At 45.0% G+C, this 14578-nt stretch overlaps 1 protein-coding gene across 1 annotated transcript in view; it reads left to right on the plus strand.

Annotated features, from left to right (window-relative positions):
* Positions 1-14578, plus strand: part of SNCAIP (synuclein alpha interacting protein) — a 217920-nt gene that overhangs the window by 73218 nt on the left and 130124 nt on the right. The window contains exon 2 of the mRNA XM_088475088.1: positions 5522-5626. Coding sequence (XP_088331214.1) covers positions 5567-5626 — 60 coding nt within the window. The 5' untranslated portion in view covers positions 5522-5566. The remainder of the gene's footprint in view (positions 1-5521; positions 5627-14578) is intronic.

Here is a 14578-nt window from a genome sequence, read left to right on the forward strand (position 1 = left end):
GAAATGGGAGACTCAACCTGTATTTCAGTGATATAGTTTCTCACTTTATTCTCTGCCTTGGATGGCAGCAGTTAGCTGTACATAGGATACTCACACAATAAATATTTGAAGCTGCATACACACACAACGATTTTGTTTCCAATGATTTTATGAACGATTTTATGTCAGATTATCTGTCAGATTTTTTAGTGTAATGAACAATTTTTTGAACTACAAACGATTTTTGTAACTTCCCTTACTGAAAATCGTTCAGTTGGTCAATCAGAATGAATTACAAACTACAAACGGGAACGCGCATGAACGATAATCGTTCATCGTTATAACTCAGAAACTGAAATTTTTTTTCAACGATTGAACGATAACGACGTCGTTATAGTTAAATCGTTCAAAAAATCGTTACGTGTGTATGCACCTTAAGACTTTGTTTCTTTCTGTGTATAATATTTTCCTAGATTTTCTGTTAATTGTAAAGGTACCAATAATTAGCATTACATAAGCAAAGTCATTTTAAATCAAATGATCTCACCAGCATAATAGACATTCCAATAGTTAGCATTACAATTGCTCATAATTTGAATCAAATGATATCACCATCATTATAAATATTACAATAAAGACATTTGGGCTTATTTATTAATAGACAAAGGGGCTTATTCCAGTGGTGGCTCAGTACAGGCGCTAGCAAAGACTGTCAAAGTGTTGATTTTCTTCTGCACTTGTGCCATGTTTCTGAATATATCACCAGAAAAATGTCACCACCCATAACATTTATGCATGGTGCCCACTGCAATGTCGTGGAGGTGGTTGCATGCAATGCCGCCGCTCTTAAAACCGCCCTTGCTTATTGCAGTGATAGAAAACTCTGATCGTCTTGATTTTCCAATAACATATCGTTGGGGCACAGAGCTATAGTAAGTGTTACTGTAACTCACTTTTTTGCTTGGCCAGTATCCAGCAATATGTTATACACACATGCACAATGGAACTGGAAGCTCATACTTCAAATTTCACGTCTACTTCCTAGAATAAAACTAAAAAGTTTCAAAATGGAAGAAAGATAGTTTAATAAGTAAAAATATTTTATTATTGTTTCCAAAAGAAAAATGCTCATTTGAATAATATTTTTTGCTGTCATTCATTAACTTCTGTTCTTACTATACTAATATAAGTAGGCTTGCCATAATATCCCTTTTATCCAGGCACCTATGATTTACACAGGTTCTGTGGCTGATCCTGGCTTAAATTTAGCCAGACACAGAACCTGTGTAATTCATATATTCATATAGATTAAAGGGGATGCAGTCAGGAAGCCGACAGTCGAAATGCCGACCGCCGGCTTCCCGACTGTCAAATCCCGGCAAGGTACTAATGTTATGGCAAACCTACTAATAGGGCAATAGCAGAAGAAGGACTTATCCTTGTAAAATAGGCTTCCCCATGCTTCCACGGTTTCTTAAGAGATGGAAAATAGGCCTGATTGGGACTGCTGTGGCAGGATGTGGTGCAGGTCCATCCATATGTCTGACCACAAGTAACAACAGCTCTCTGTTTATCGGGAGCCCAGCAAGTACTGCATGCTCACTAATCGGTCACAATTATGCGGTGTGATCTTTATTTAGGCCTCTGGAAGATCATATTAAGCTTCTGATACAGCATTAGTAGCAGAGACATGAGCAGGACAACACAACAAACCTGGACTGCAGACAAATCTTGCAAGATCACATGAATATGACATTTTGCTTTGCTTTCAGCTGTGAAGAGTGTGGGCAATTTTGAGTCAATTTGATGCTCGACTTGGACATGTAAAACTCTGGTTGCCCAGGTTAACCTGTCTGGATCTGTCATCTATAATTAATTATTATTATATTGATTTATTCATAACATTTGAATTGAGTTTTGTTCATACTATATGCCCTTGGAAACTCGCTTCACCTTAATGTGTGATGGCTGTCTACACACAGTGGAAGCAGCTATTGTGAGCTGAATCAATATCAGTTAATGAACAAGTAGTGGATCAGGCTTCAGTGATGTTGTCACTGGTCCCTTGTGCATTGATAGGCTGTATATCACTCCCGTCAGAGTGGGCACAATACTGCTTTCATTATGCAAATCGAATCAATACACAGTGAGGATGTGATAGCGCTAATTGTGTCGTCATGCATCCCACATTAGTCCCTTATATCTCTCCTTCCTGGATCTCCCGAAGAGGTGGTCAAAAATAGTATGCTGTATTTTAATTGAGGCTGTAAAATTGGTTAAACTAGGGATGAATATACCATAAATACATAAAGCATCATGTTTTAACGGCATAGATAAACGGTTGACCAGTCATCCATTAATCTGTTCAAAGCATTACAGATGTCTTGGAATTCATTTTCATTTATCAGTGTTTTGGGAGATTTGGGTGAGGCAGATTAATTTGGCCTATCCAATTAGCAGCAAAAAAATTCTGGTTGCAAAAAACAGGGTTTTTCGGCCGATTATCGGCAATTTTTTTTATCATGGTATCCAGTTAAACCCCATTTTTTTACATCCAAAAAATGTCTGTTTTTCTTGCGAAAACACATAGAATCCGCGATGTCGCGCACCTATTTATTTTCACTGCCGCAGTTGGGGCAAAAATGGAATCTGTGTGGGTTGGATCTGTGTATGGGTGGAGATCTGTGCAAGTGGAGCAGGCTTATATATATATATATATATATATATATGTGTGTGTGTGTGTGTGTGTGTGTAAATCTGGCTCTGATACTAGCCAGTGCCTCCCCATCCATTTACCCCACCGCACATTCCTGCCATCTACGCAGATTCCTATGGAACTCCTGTGTTCAATGGTCAGCATTGCATGCAGTCTACAAAATTTTAGTCCATAAAACTGAGTGTTCCAGCAACAAAGCTATGAATGGAGTCCATAAATGAGTAGACAACATAGGGCCTGTTTCAGAATGGTACGCTAATGTCGCAGCTGTTGCGGCTTTGTAAACAGCTGCTATGCGAAAATATACAAATGTTGCAGCCGCTAGGAGATGCACTGAGACGCCCACCTGTGGCTTCCAAATCCAAGCATCTGCGTAAATGCCGCACCATCTGCATACAAAGGTGCAGCAATGGTCGCAGATCATTCAGTTACCGCACTCCTGAGTAAGCTTATGGTTCCGCAGAATGGGCGACAGAACTAAGACGTGGGCACCAGTGAAACAGCATAGAAAGATGCAGTCGCTGGATCCGACATGCCTATGAAACAATTGCGACACGCCTGCGTTTTTGTAACCACTGTTGCGTTACCAGCCACAAACGTTCTCTAACTGTCAATCAATCATTCTGCGAACAACATCGCATAGGCACCAGGACGCATGCGCTCTGTGCTGTAATAAAAACATTGAATAACTGCGTATATATATATATATTAACAGTTGCTTATATAGCGCAGCATATTCCGTTGCGCTTTACAATTGGAAACATTTATAGAACAAAACAGGGTAATAACAGACAGACATAGAGGTAAGAGGGCCCTGCTTGCAAGCTTACAATCTATATATATATCGGCATAGCGTACGAATGAGGCCGTAGAAAGTATTTAAAAAAATCATCACAGTTGTGCTTCAGGATGAAGTCTTAATTGATGTGAATATAGAAATCACTAATCAGTAAACTAATAAGTAAACTTAGCTCACCTGCACCTTCCCTTCCACATAGACCCAAAGATGTTTATCTTGGAGCGCTGTGGTTTATTTTTGGGATGGTCATTGACCATCCATGATTTCTTCCTGATGGTTGAGCATGGCAAAATCCCATAGCGTTTAAGTACTGCGCATGTGTGACCACCATCTCCGTTCTTTTGCGCATGTACAAACCTGAACCTTCTATGGTTAAAAACCATCACCCATTGATGGTTAACCTGTGGATGGCCATCCCTATTATGCAGGCTTCTGTTTGACCATTTTAGAATGATAAACTGGTTATATGTTTTAAGAACAGAGGAGCCATGAAGATACTGCCTGCCTGCTGCCTCCATGGCTTTGGGTGCGAGGGGCGGCAGGTGTAGTGGAGCAGAATTTAACTCATATTTGTACATTAGGTATTAATGCATTTTTAATCTCCTTTTTTATTCTGTTCTTTTGTGTGAAAAATATAAGATTACATGGGACATTGGGTTCAGCATCAAAGGCTACGCATTCTGGGCCCCAAATTTGTCTGTTGTGACTGAGGTTGTGAATATTTCTTTGGTCTGGTCCAGCGTTGTTTTAATGTTTTTGTTAGATGCAGGTAAGTATTAATAAACCAAATTCTGTCACCAAGGGGTAAATTTACTAAGAATCGAGTCTGGGAGAGTTTGCTTTTTTATCAACTCGATTAGCTTCACCGAAACTCGGGTGATTTGAAGCTCCTGAGACTCTCAAATTTACCAAGAAGTGAGTTTAGCTGAGAGTGAGACGGCCGATGGTGAAGCAGAACGAGATTTCTCACCCGAGTAGCAGGTTTTGCAGGAGATTACTCACCCGAGTAGCAGGTTTTGCAGGAGATTACTCACCCGAGATTGCAGTGTCTTCTCTCTGCAAAACTCTCCCGAGCAAGCAGCCTGCACATATTAGTGAGATATGTATAAGATATGTATAAGCTGCTTGTGTTCTAGGCTGTACAATGGGTTAAATGTTTTAAAAAAAAATGACGCGAGGTCCCCCCCCCCCAACAAAAGACTCACCAGCCCCGAACTTGCCAGCCCCAGCCAGTCCTGGTTCTTAAAATTACAGGGAACAAAATGTGTAGGGTTCCACAGTAATTTAAGAACCAACACCAGGCAGCAGGGACAGAGCGGATTTTACATATAGGGTGAAGAAAATTGGTGTGAGGTTACCCCTATATTTAAAATCAGCTCCAGACCCTTTCTAGCAGGTGACTGATGCAACAGCCGGGGGTGCCCTTTCACCAGACCCCCCAGCCACAGCATCAGCCCTGACCGCTAGCAAAGGAGATCTCTCTCCCGTGTTTGATATTAGTAAATCTGAGAGTGGGAAAAAATTGCCAAACTCTCTCTTTAGTAAATTTACCCCCAAGTCTTTTATGTTGTTACTAGGTTCATTTTATATATTATACTCGAATAGTGCAAATAGATTTACACTGGTAAAAATAATAATTAAGTTGCACAGATCCATAAGGAAAGAATTGTTCTTAAGATCGTCATGTCTAATTTTAGGGGTGTTAGTCATGTCCGTAGGACTTATGCTGAAATTTGATGAGATTCTCAAAATACTTAGAAATCCAATCGCTTCCTAACAAGTCTTTCATCTAGGTTAACAACATTCGAGCTGTGTTATGCTCAATTAAGTAGCACTTTAATTTGTTTTTAACAACCATAGAAAAACTATTTGGCTTGCACACAAACATTGATCCTTCTTCTCTCTTTCATGCTACTATTAACACTCAGCAAGGGGTAAAAAAGCCGCTGTTATTACTAGGCTGTGAATTTAAGCACTGAATGTTTTTTAAAGTACAGCCCTTCTTGAATTTTTCTTTTCCCTACTAGGTCCAAGTAACTCTCCTGTCTACACCTAAACATGAGCATTGAAGAATGATGGAAGCTCCGGAGTACCTCGATTTGGATGAGATCGATTTCAGTGATGATATATCTGTAAGTACATAGACTTTCTACAATATCTAGTTTGCATGATATGTGATTACAATGCATGAAGAATGTGTAAAGTTTAGCCTAGAACTATTAGTGAACTGAAGTCTAATAAAGTTGATGCTGGTTTTCCAGTAAGTCACTGTAATAACTGCAATGTTTTCATGTCTAGTGCTTAGGGAAGCAATCTGTTTTTTTACTTAGTTGTTTTGTAAATTACATTTATATTTACTTATTATAAACACTTAACCACACCCTAAATAATGGGTATCAATATATTTATTCATTTAAACATAGTGGGGCTCATTCAGTGTTGCACGCAAGTCCATTTTGTGAATGGATATTGCGGTTTCTCACACTGTGCATGACCTGTAGCCAAGCATATGTGACTGCGAGCAACTGCGGTGATTCAGAGACTTATTCATCAGAGCCGTGTCTCCACTTGCAGCTGAGTGGGTGCAACTGGACATTTGTACGTAGGATGTCATGGATGTGTAGTTGGAGTAGAAGGCTAGACAAAACAAAATGACAGTAGGGACCTTCTGGTGTACGGTGCACTGTACTCATGTTTAGTCATTTTGATTTCCAGCATCACTTTTATTACAACAATTCAAAATAAGTTACAAAAAATGTCTAGTTTCATTGAAATATCTATAATATAATGGGCTTAAATGTCCATTTTGTAGGGGCTGAGAAGAGTCCCTGCCTAAGCCTCTGCCCCCTTCCCCCGATACCCACAGAGATGAGAGAGAGAGAGAGAGAGAGAGAGAGAGAGACAGGAGAAGGGCAGAGATGAGTGCTGAGTGGGAGAGAGATGAGAGGCATAGTGGAGAACTGAAAGAGATGAGAAAGAGACAGATGGGAGACAGAGATGGAAGGGGAGAGACAAGATTGGAGGGGTGGACAGAGACGAGAGAGACAAGATTGGAGGGGTGGACAGAGACGAGAGAGACAAGATTGGAGGGGTGACAGAGACGAGAGAGACAAGATTGGAGGGGTGGACAGAGACGAGAGAGACAAGATTGGAGGGGTGGACAGAGACTAGAGAGACAAGATTGGAGGGGCGGACAGAGACGAGAGAGACAAGATTGGAGGGGTGGACAGAGACTAGAGAGACAAGATTGGAGGGGCGGACAGAGACGAGAGAGACAAGATTGGAGGGTTGGACAGAGACAAGATTGGAGGGGTGGACAGAGACGAGAGAGACAAGATTGGAGGGGTGGACAGAGACTAGAGAGACAAGATTGGAGGGGCGGACAGAGACGAGAGAGACAAGATTGGAGGGGTGGACAGAGACAAGATTGGAGGGGTGGACAGAGATAATAAAGAGAGAGACAGATGCTGCATTTGGGACAGAGAAGAGAAACAAAGATAAGGGGCATAGAGGGACAGAGAGATAGAGAAAAATGGGGGGGAGATGTAAAGAGAGCCAGAGGGGGAGATTCAGTTATTTGTGCCTCCGGCTATTTCTATTGGGCACCTGACAAAGCAATTCAGTTATTGCTCCGTTTGGACATGAACAGCCATGGGAGCACACATTTCTGTTCGCTGCCTCCCTACGTGAGTAAGGACGCCCAGAGCAGTACTTTAGACAGGTTTAGCCAATTTCCACAGCTGAACCCCGTGCTTCTGGGCACACAAATGCGCCACTCACGCCCTATAAGAGGAACAATTAAATTGCTCGTCCATTATGTTTGCGTGCCCACAAAACAATTGTATCGCCCCCAAAGAGAGAGATAGAGAGACAGATGGGTACAGAGATGAAAGCGAGAGAGAGAAAATAGGCAGGTCCTCTCTGCCCCATTCCTGTTCTCTCAGAGATATAAACAGTCGGGGCAGCGATGAGAGAAAGATGAAGGGGGGACAGAAATGAGAGAAAGATAGAATGATGAAGGCGACAGGGATGGGAAGGAGGAGGAAAACGGATGAAAAAAAAAACTTGCTAATGACAAGTTCAAAATATTAGTATAAAATAAAGAAATAAAGTGAAAAGTGGGAAAAGTTGTGTTTAATATTTGCTTATTGGCTGACTGATAGTAATCTCTCCTTTATTTCCTAATCATATTCCTTAACTCTATCCGCACATTTTGTTAGTCTTCCTCTAGTTCAGACCCTCCCACCGGTCAGCTGGTAAAGCATGCTGGGAATTGTAGTTTCACAACAGCTTGAGAGCCACAAGTTGGCCACGCTTTCTCTAGTTTATTGGCATCTGTTTGAATAAACACCCCTCTTGCTGAGTAGCCAATCCAATTACTTGGCATATCTATTATAGTTAGCTTGCTTTGGGTGCCTTACAACAACTTTGTTATCTGTGGACATTGCCATTGTATAATTTACAATTGCCATCTTTATGCTACAGCCAAGTATATTTGTAAATAGAGACTGTGGCCCTGATTCAGAGCCGGACGCTCTGACAGAGCGCTCGCTCTGAATCAGGGCCGGGCTATTTTTTTTTTTTAGAACGGCCTCCTGGCCGCTCGCATAGCTGTAGGTGACCACCCACAGCTATAGCGAGCAGCCAGGAAGATGGTTGCGATGGTCAAGACCATCGCGACCATCGGGCTTGCGACGAGACCCTTGTGGTAGGGTCTCATTGCCGCAAGCCCCAGAGAGGTTTCGGCTCTAACGGAGGCGTTCACATGGGAACGCCTCCGATTGGGCAGCCACTCCCCCGGCCCGCCCACCAAAGGGGACGTGCTGTCACTCAACATAGACAGCACGTCCCCTTTGGCACGAGACCCGGAGTGACGGATTGCCCGTCGCTATCCAGGTCTCGCGCATGCGCACGACGGAGCCGGCTCCGTCGTGCGCATGCGCTCTGGGTCACCATCGACCCGGTTGCGAGCGCTCAGCGCTTGCGACCGGGTCTGAATCAGGCCCAGTATTTCCCCTGTTAGTAAACTCATGTGCAGGGGTGTATCTAGGTGTCCGAGCGCCTCTGGCAAAGCAAGAGATTGGCGCACCCCCCCTTCATATTTTCAGAATAATTACACTCTGTGAAGGGTACACTGGGTGCAGCCGTACAGTCCCTGCTCTGGTTCACTTCCCTACCTGTGTTATTCTGCTCCCCCCTCCTCATCTGTGTTATTGTGTCTCCAACCTCCTCAGCTGTTTTATTGTCTCCCCCCTCCTCATCTGTGTAATTCTGCTCCCCCCTCCTCATCTGTGTTATTGTGTCTCCCCCCTCCTCATCTGTGTAATTCTACTCCCCCCTCCTCATCTGTGTTATTGTGTCTCCCCCTCCTCATCTGTGTAATTCTACTCCCCCCTCCTCTTCTGTGTTAGTGTCACTGTCCCCCTCTTCTTTTCATCTGTGCTATTGTGCTACCTCCCTTCCTCATCTCTGTTATTGTGCCCCCCCTCCTCCCCATCTGTGTTGTTGTGCACACTCCCCTTCTCTCCATCTGTGTTCTTGTGCTCCCCCCTTCCTCCTCCTCATCTGTGTCTGTTCTGCTCTCTCCCGTCCTCCTACCCATCATTGTCTGGTTTTCTGCACTCAACCCCCCCTCCTCCCGATCAGGCTTCCCCCCTTCTCATACCTCATTGTGTGCTCCGGTACCCCACCCCCTTCACTTCATACATGCCTACCCTCCCTGTTTTCACGGGAGGCACCCGATTTTTTGGGTAACCCCCCGCACCCCCGGAAGTGTAATAATTTCTCCCGCATTCTGCCCACTTCCTAGTGAAGTGGGCAGGACGCGGAGAATTCACGCGGCGATCGTGGGTCTCCATGTAGGGGGCGGGGCTTAAGACATGATTCTACATGAATCGCGTCATTTGGCCCCGCCCCCTATCTAAATTCTAGCCAATAGCGGCAATTTTTTCGCAGGGAGGGCTTAATGACTCAAATCATCAGGCCCCGCTCCCATCGCCACCCTCCTGCTTCCCTTACCTGGGCTTCTCCCGGGAAGAGATATTAAAAGGTAGGCAAGTATGCTTCACTTACCTCTTCTCTGCTCCTCCTTCCCTGTCAGGGCAACTCCGCGGGTCTTTGAAAGGATGGGGTGACGATTACAGCTAGATCCTGGGCAACTAGCGGGGCAGCCGGGCAGACAGGCAACGCGGCGTGCGTAACCTGTGATGTCACGCCACCGCGTCTAGGCACAGGTCCCAGAGGAGCTCAGCGGCAGTGCTGCCTAGTCCGTTCTGTGCTCTTACACAGTGTCTGGATTCGGGCAGAGGAGGCGGAGCTAGTCTGTGATCTGGGGTATTGCCCCTGCTCCGCCTCTGGACGCCACTGCGTTGCCCGACTGACGGATCATATGTGGCCGGCTGGCCCTGGTCACCCTCCGCTCTCCTCTCCGTCCAGCACTGAGGCTTGCTGATGCTTCTTGCTTATAAGAGAGCAGCAGCAACACATACAGATTTTGCCACGGGTGGCAATGCTGGGCGCTGCCCCTCTATCGGCTGTAGCCCCTGGTGAGTGCCATCCTGGCCAGTAGGTAGATACTCCCCTGCTCACGTGTTACATTGTAACTTACAGTAGCGCTGTTCCGCTATAGATCTACTTCATTATTGTGTGAGGGTGTATCACTCATTCACACGTTATTTGAAAATTCAGGTCTCAGTTCTCATATACTGTAGTTATATGAGCACCTTCTGGAAGATAATAGCTAGAATCCGATTGGTTGCTATGGGCAACATCTCCGTTTTTAAAAACTCTCACTTTAGTAAATATACCCCCTTAGTCTACAGCTACCTGCATATGAGTGCATCCCACCTCCATGCAGTCTGCATTCATCTCAACTATCTACCATCTGGGCTGTTCTGCATTTCACAACCATTCCAGCATGTGTCCCAATACATGCCGGTGCATTCTTTTAGTACTGTGTAGCATTCCAGTGTCATCATCTACTGCAGACTGACACCGGTACTACAGGCACTTTGCTGTGGTCACATCTACTGCCTGTCTCTGCTTAATACACAGGGCAGGATGTACTAAATGGAAAATGCATTTTCCATATGTATCATTGGCTGGTCATCTCGGCTCTGATGCAGAGGGTAACAGGATGTAGTAGGCATCCCGGGGTGCGGGATGCCGACGGTCCAAATACCGGTGCCGAAATGCCGACTGGTCCGGATCCCGGCACAAGTATTCCGACCGACAGCATCCCGAAGGTAAGTATCGAGGTGTTAGGGGAAGGTTAGCGTTAGGTAGCGGGGTTAGGGTTAGGCATTAGGGGGAGGGTTAGGGTTAGGCACCGGGGAGGGAGTGTTAGGATTAGGGTGCAGGGGGGAGGTTAGGTTTAGGCATTAGGGAGGGAGGTTAGGTTTAGGTACCGGGGAGGAGGTCTTCGGTTTATGATGCGGGGAAAGGGAGGTTAGGTTTAGGCGCTAGGAAGGGGGTGTTAGGTTTAGGCATCGGGAGGGAGGATTAGGGTAGGGGTAGGGAAAATACTTATGTGCCTTCCTATGGGTGTTGGGATTCTGGCTGTCAGGATGTTGGTATTCTGAACAGCGGAATCCCAACTGCCGGGATTTCATGCCCAATCCACTTGAAACATCTGGAAATAGTTCTGCTTTTCACAACTCCACTTTGCACAAATCAGCTAAGTATGATTGCTCCGGTATCTGGAAGAAAAAAGGTAGATAGTAGGTAAGGCCATTTAATGGACTATTTGAGGCAAAGGTTTTTGTTGGAAAATAAAAGAATGGCCCTAACAACCAACAATGTAGTTAGGAATCAGATGTAGACTAGAACAACAATCAACGATACAGCCATAATTGAAACTTTGGATCATGTGACAGTTCCCAAAGTCAAGTCCTAAGCTGGCTGGAACCAGTCTGTCTGCATGGATGTTCTGTGCCAGCACGGGACTGTAACGTACCCTAATGCGAGTGGGACATTGACAGAGTTGCCATGTAAATTACATTTTCCAGGTGTTCATTCTTCTTTTGGAGAGGTTTATGTATTTTTTTCCTTATCATATCACTAATGTAATGTTCAAATGAGCTTGGTCCATCACTGTTTCATTTTTTAAGTTTGTCTATTGTACATGTTGAAGAACCAAGACTGCACGTAACAGCTGCTGTCTTTTCATCATTATGTCCTAACTCATGGCTAGACATATACTCCAGCAGCTAATCTTATTTTATACATTTTTAGGACTTTAATTCTTGCTGATTACTATTTAACAAATCCTGACCTGTAATTCACCCCATGGACAGACGTTTGGAAAATGTATGCAGATTGTGTAGAATGTGTCTGCCACACATCACTAATATTTATACTTGCCTACTTGTTCATTCTCCTCTCAGGGAGAAGCTCGGAGAGGAGATGCAAATGACCACTTTGAGGATGGGCTCTTTACGTCATTACGCAAAATGCGAGACCGTGGGGAGGGAGGTGGGGCTAAAACAAAGTGATTTGTGTCATTTTAGCCCAACCCCCTCCCTACGGACCCACGATTCCCGGTATTATCGCCTCATTTTTCCCACTTCACTAGTAAGTGGGCGGGATGCAGGAAATCCACCCTCTCTACCAGGGGTGTGCGGAGCTACCAGAAAAATCTGGGTCTCCCGCACCTTCCGGGAGAGTAGATAGCTATGCTAGGTATCCGAATTAAAGATCGACAGTGTCTAGATAGACACTCAGTAGGTCCGACACCAGATGATTGACAGGCAATAGGTCGACAGGGACTGGAAGGTCAACATGTACAAAAGGTCGACTGAAAAATGGTCAACAGTGCAAAAGGTTGACAGAGACAAATGGTCGACACATGTTTTTTCACATTTTTAAGGTTAGGGTTAGCCTCCTGAAGGGGATGGTTAAGGTTAGGCACTAGGGGGGTTAGGCTAGGGTTAGGTTTAGACATTTGGGGGATGGTTAGGGTTTGGCACCAGAGGAAGGTTAGGGTTAGGCACTTGGGGGAAGGCTATGGTGAAGATTTGGCTTAAATTACAACAAAAAGGTGTTGACCATTTTTTTGTCAACCACATGTATGTCGACCATTTGCCCATGTTGACCTTTTGTCCCTGACAACCATTTGTACTGTCGACCATATGTGTGTTGACCATTTGTATCTGAAGACCTTTTGTCTTTGTTGACCGTTTGTCTGCCTACCATCTGTTGTTGATCTATTGAGTGTCTATCTAGACACTGTCGATCTTCTATACTGCACACGCTATGCTAATATTCCACTGCTACTCCAATGTAAACATACAGGTCGGTTTACCTGCTTCAGCATTCCTAAATTATATTATTGGTGCTTTCTTGAAATAAATGCAACAAGGCAGCTAACCTCACAGTGACTGTATTAAGCTTAGACCAGAGGTACCCAAACTCGATCCTCAAGGCACCCTAACAGTCTAGGGCAGGGCTCGACAAATCCCAGGGGCCAGGTCGCCATGGCGACCAAGATTCTAGTCTTGGCGACTAGGTTTTATTAGAGCCAGGTACACTACAAAAGTACAAATAAAGCGGAGTAGGCGGGTCATAGTGCGTATCCACCACATTCAATCAGTGTGGCTCCACGTACCACCAGCATGTGACTGTGTGAGGTGCTGGAGATGCTGGAGCCACCTCTGCCTCCCCGCAGTGGCTACAGCATGTGAGGGGGGAATCAAATGACAGATTAACTCTCTCCCGGGTCACATCACCGTGCTGTGAGTGCCAGCCAGAGGGGACAGAGACCCGCAGAAGATGAGGAGTATCAAGATCCCACCCAGACTGACGGAGTTGCTGCAAGGCTACACGGTAGAGGTCCTCTGTCAGAGGCCTCAGGACCTGGAGGAGTTTGCCGTGCAGGGTGCATTACTTCACTATCCTGAAGGAGACCCGGCCGCAGGGGCCACTGTGGCTCCCCAGCCTCACGCCTGCAGAGTCAACTTTGACAGGGAGCCCATGCAGACTGTGTCCAACAGGGAGGAGTTTGAAGGTAAGAGGCCAGGGTTCGGTGCCTGATACCGCTTCCTAGCTAACACATCGTAAAGTAGGTCTGTAACTTCGTCCTGGGGCTCTTACAGTGCATGGTAGACTTGCAGACTACAGGCTTCCGCAGACTAGTGCATTGAATATAAGGAGAAAGTCCCTATGGTTGTGGTGGAGGAACCTGCCATTAGTTCCACTGCAGATTGGCAGCTGGGTGAGTTGTGTTGCATGTTGCTGAAGGGGGGGGTGGCATTCTTTTATTGGGTGTATATATATATATATATATATCACTCACCAATAACTGCCCCCCCCACTGTATATGCGCCACTCACAAATAACTGCCACCCATATACTGTATATGTCCCACTCATCTAAAACTTCCCTCCTCAGCTGTATACATTGTAGTCACCAATATGCCCCTCTGTCCTGCGGTATTATGTATGGAGAAGCCTGGCCTCATTCTGGAGTAGGGGGTTACATGGACCATCTGTCACCCCCACCTTTGTACTGAGACCTGCCATCCAGCTAACTCAAAGTGTAATCTCCATGATGTGCTAGACCAGAGGTAGGGAACCTGTCGGATTCCATCTGATGTGGAACTACACTTCCCAGCATGCTCTAGCAGCCAAATTGTTGCAGGGCATGTTGGTTTGCGTAGTTCCACAGCAGCTAGCAGGCCACATGTTACACTTGATAGATAAACCATTGATAGTGCTCCTCTAGCTGTGGGCACTTTATTAATTCATGAAACAGGTCTGTGCTGTGTGTAGTATTGTGAATAGGCTTCAATGAATTTGTGACAGTGTGTGGCATAATATGAATTTACAACAGTGTGTGGCATAATATAAATTTAGGGCATAGTGTGTGGCGTAAAATGAATTTGGGACATAGTGTGTGGCGTAATATGAATTGTGCAGGCATGCTGGCATGTGAGGAGATTTTAGGGGCACTGAAGGGGCATGTGTGTTGGTCTATACAATGTTTCATATATTTTGGTAGTGGACAATGGTCTGGCTCCTAATCTTGTAAGCTGGCTCCTAGATTTTACAAAAAATTGTCTATCCCTGGTCTAGGGTTTAAGGATATCC

This window comes from Taudactylus pleione, unplaced genomic scaffold, assembly GCF_031769625.1.
Source record: "Taudactylus pleione unplaced genomic scaffold, aTauple2 ptg000162l, whole genome shotgun sequence".
Taxonomy (NCBI): domain Eukaryota; kingdom Metazoa; phylum Chordata; class Amphibia; order Anura; family Myobatrachidae; genus Taudactylus; species Taudactylus pleione.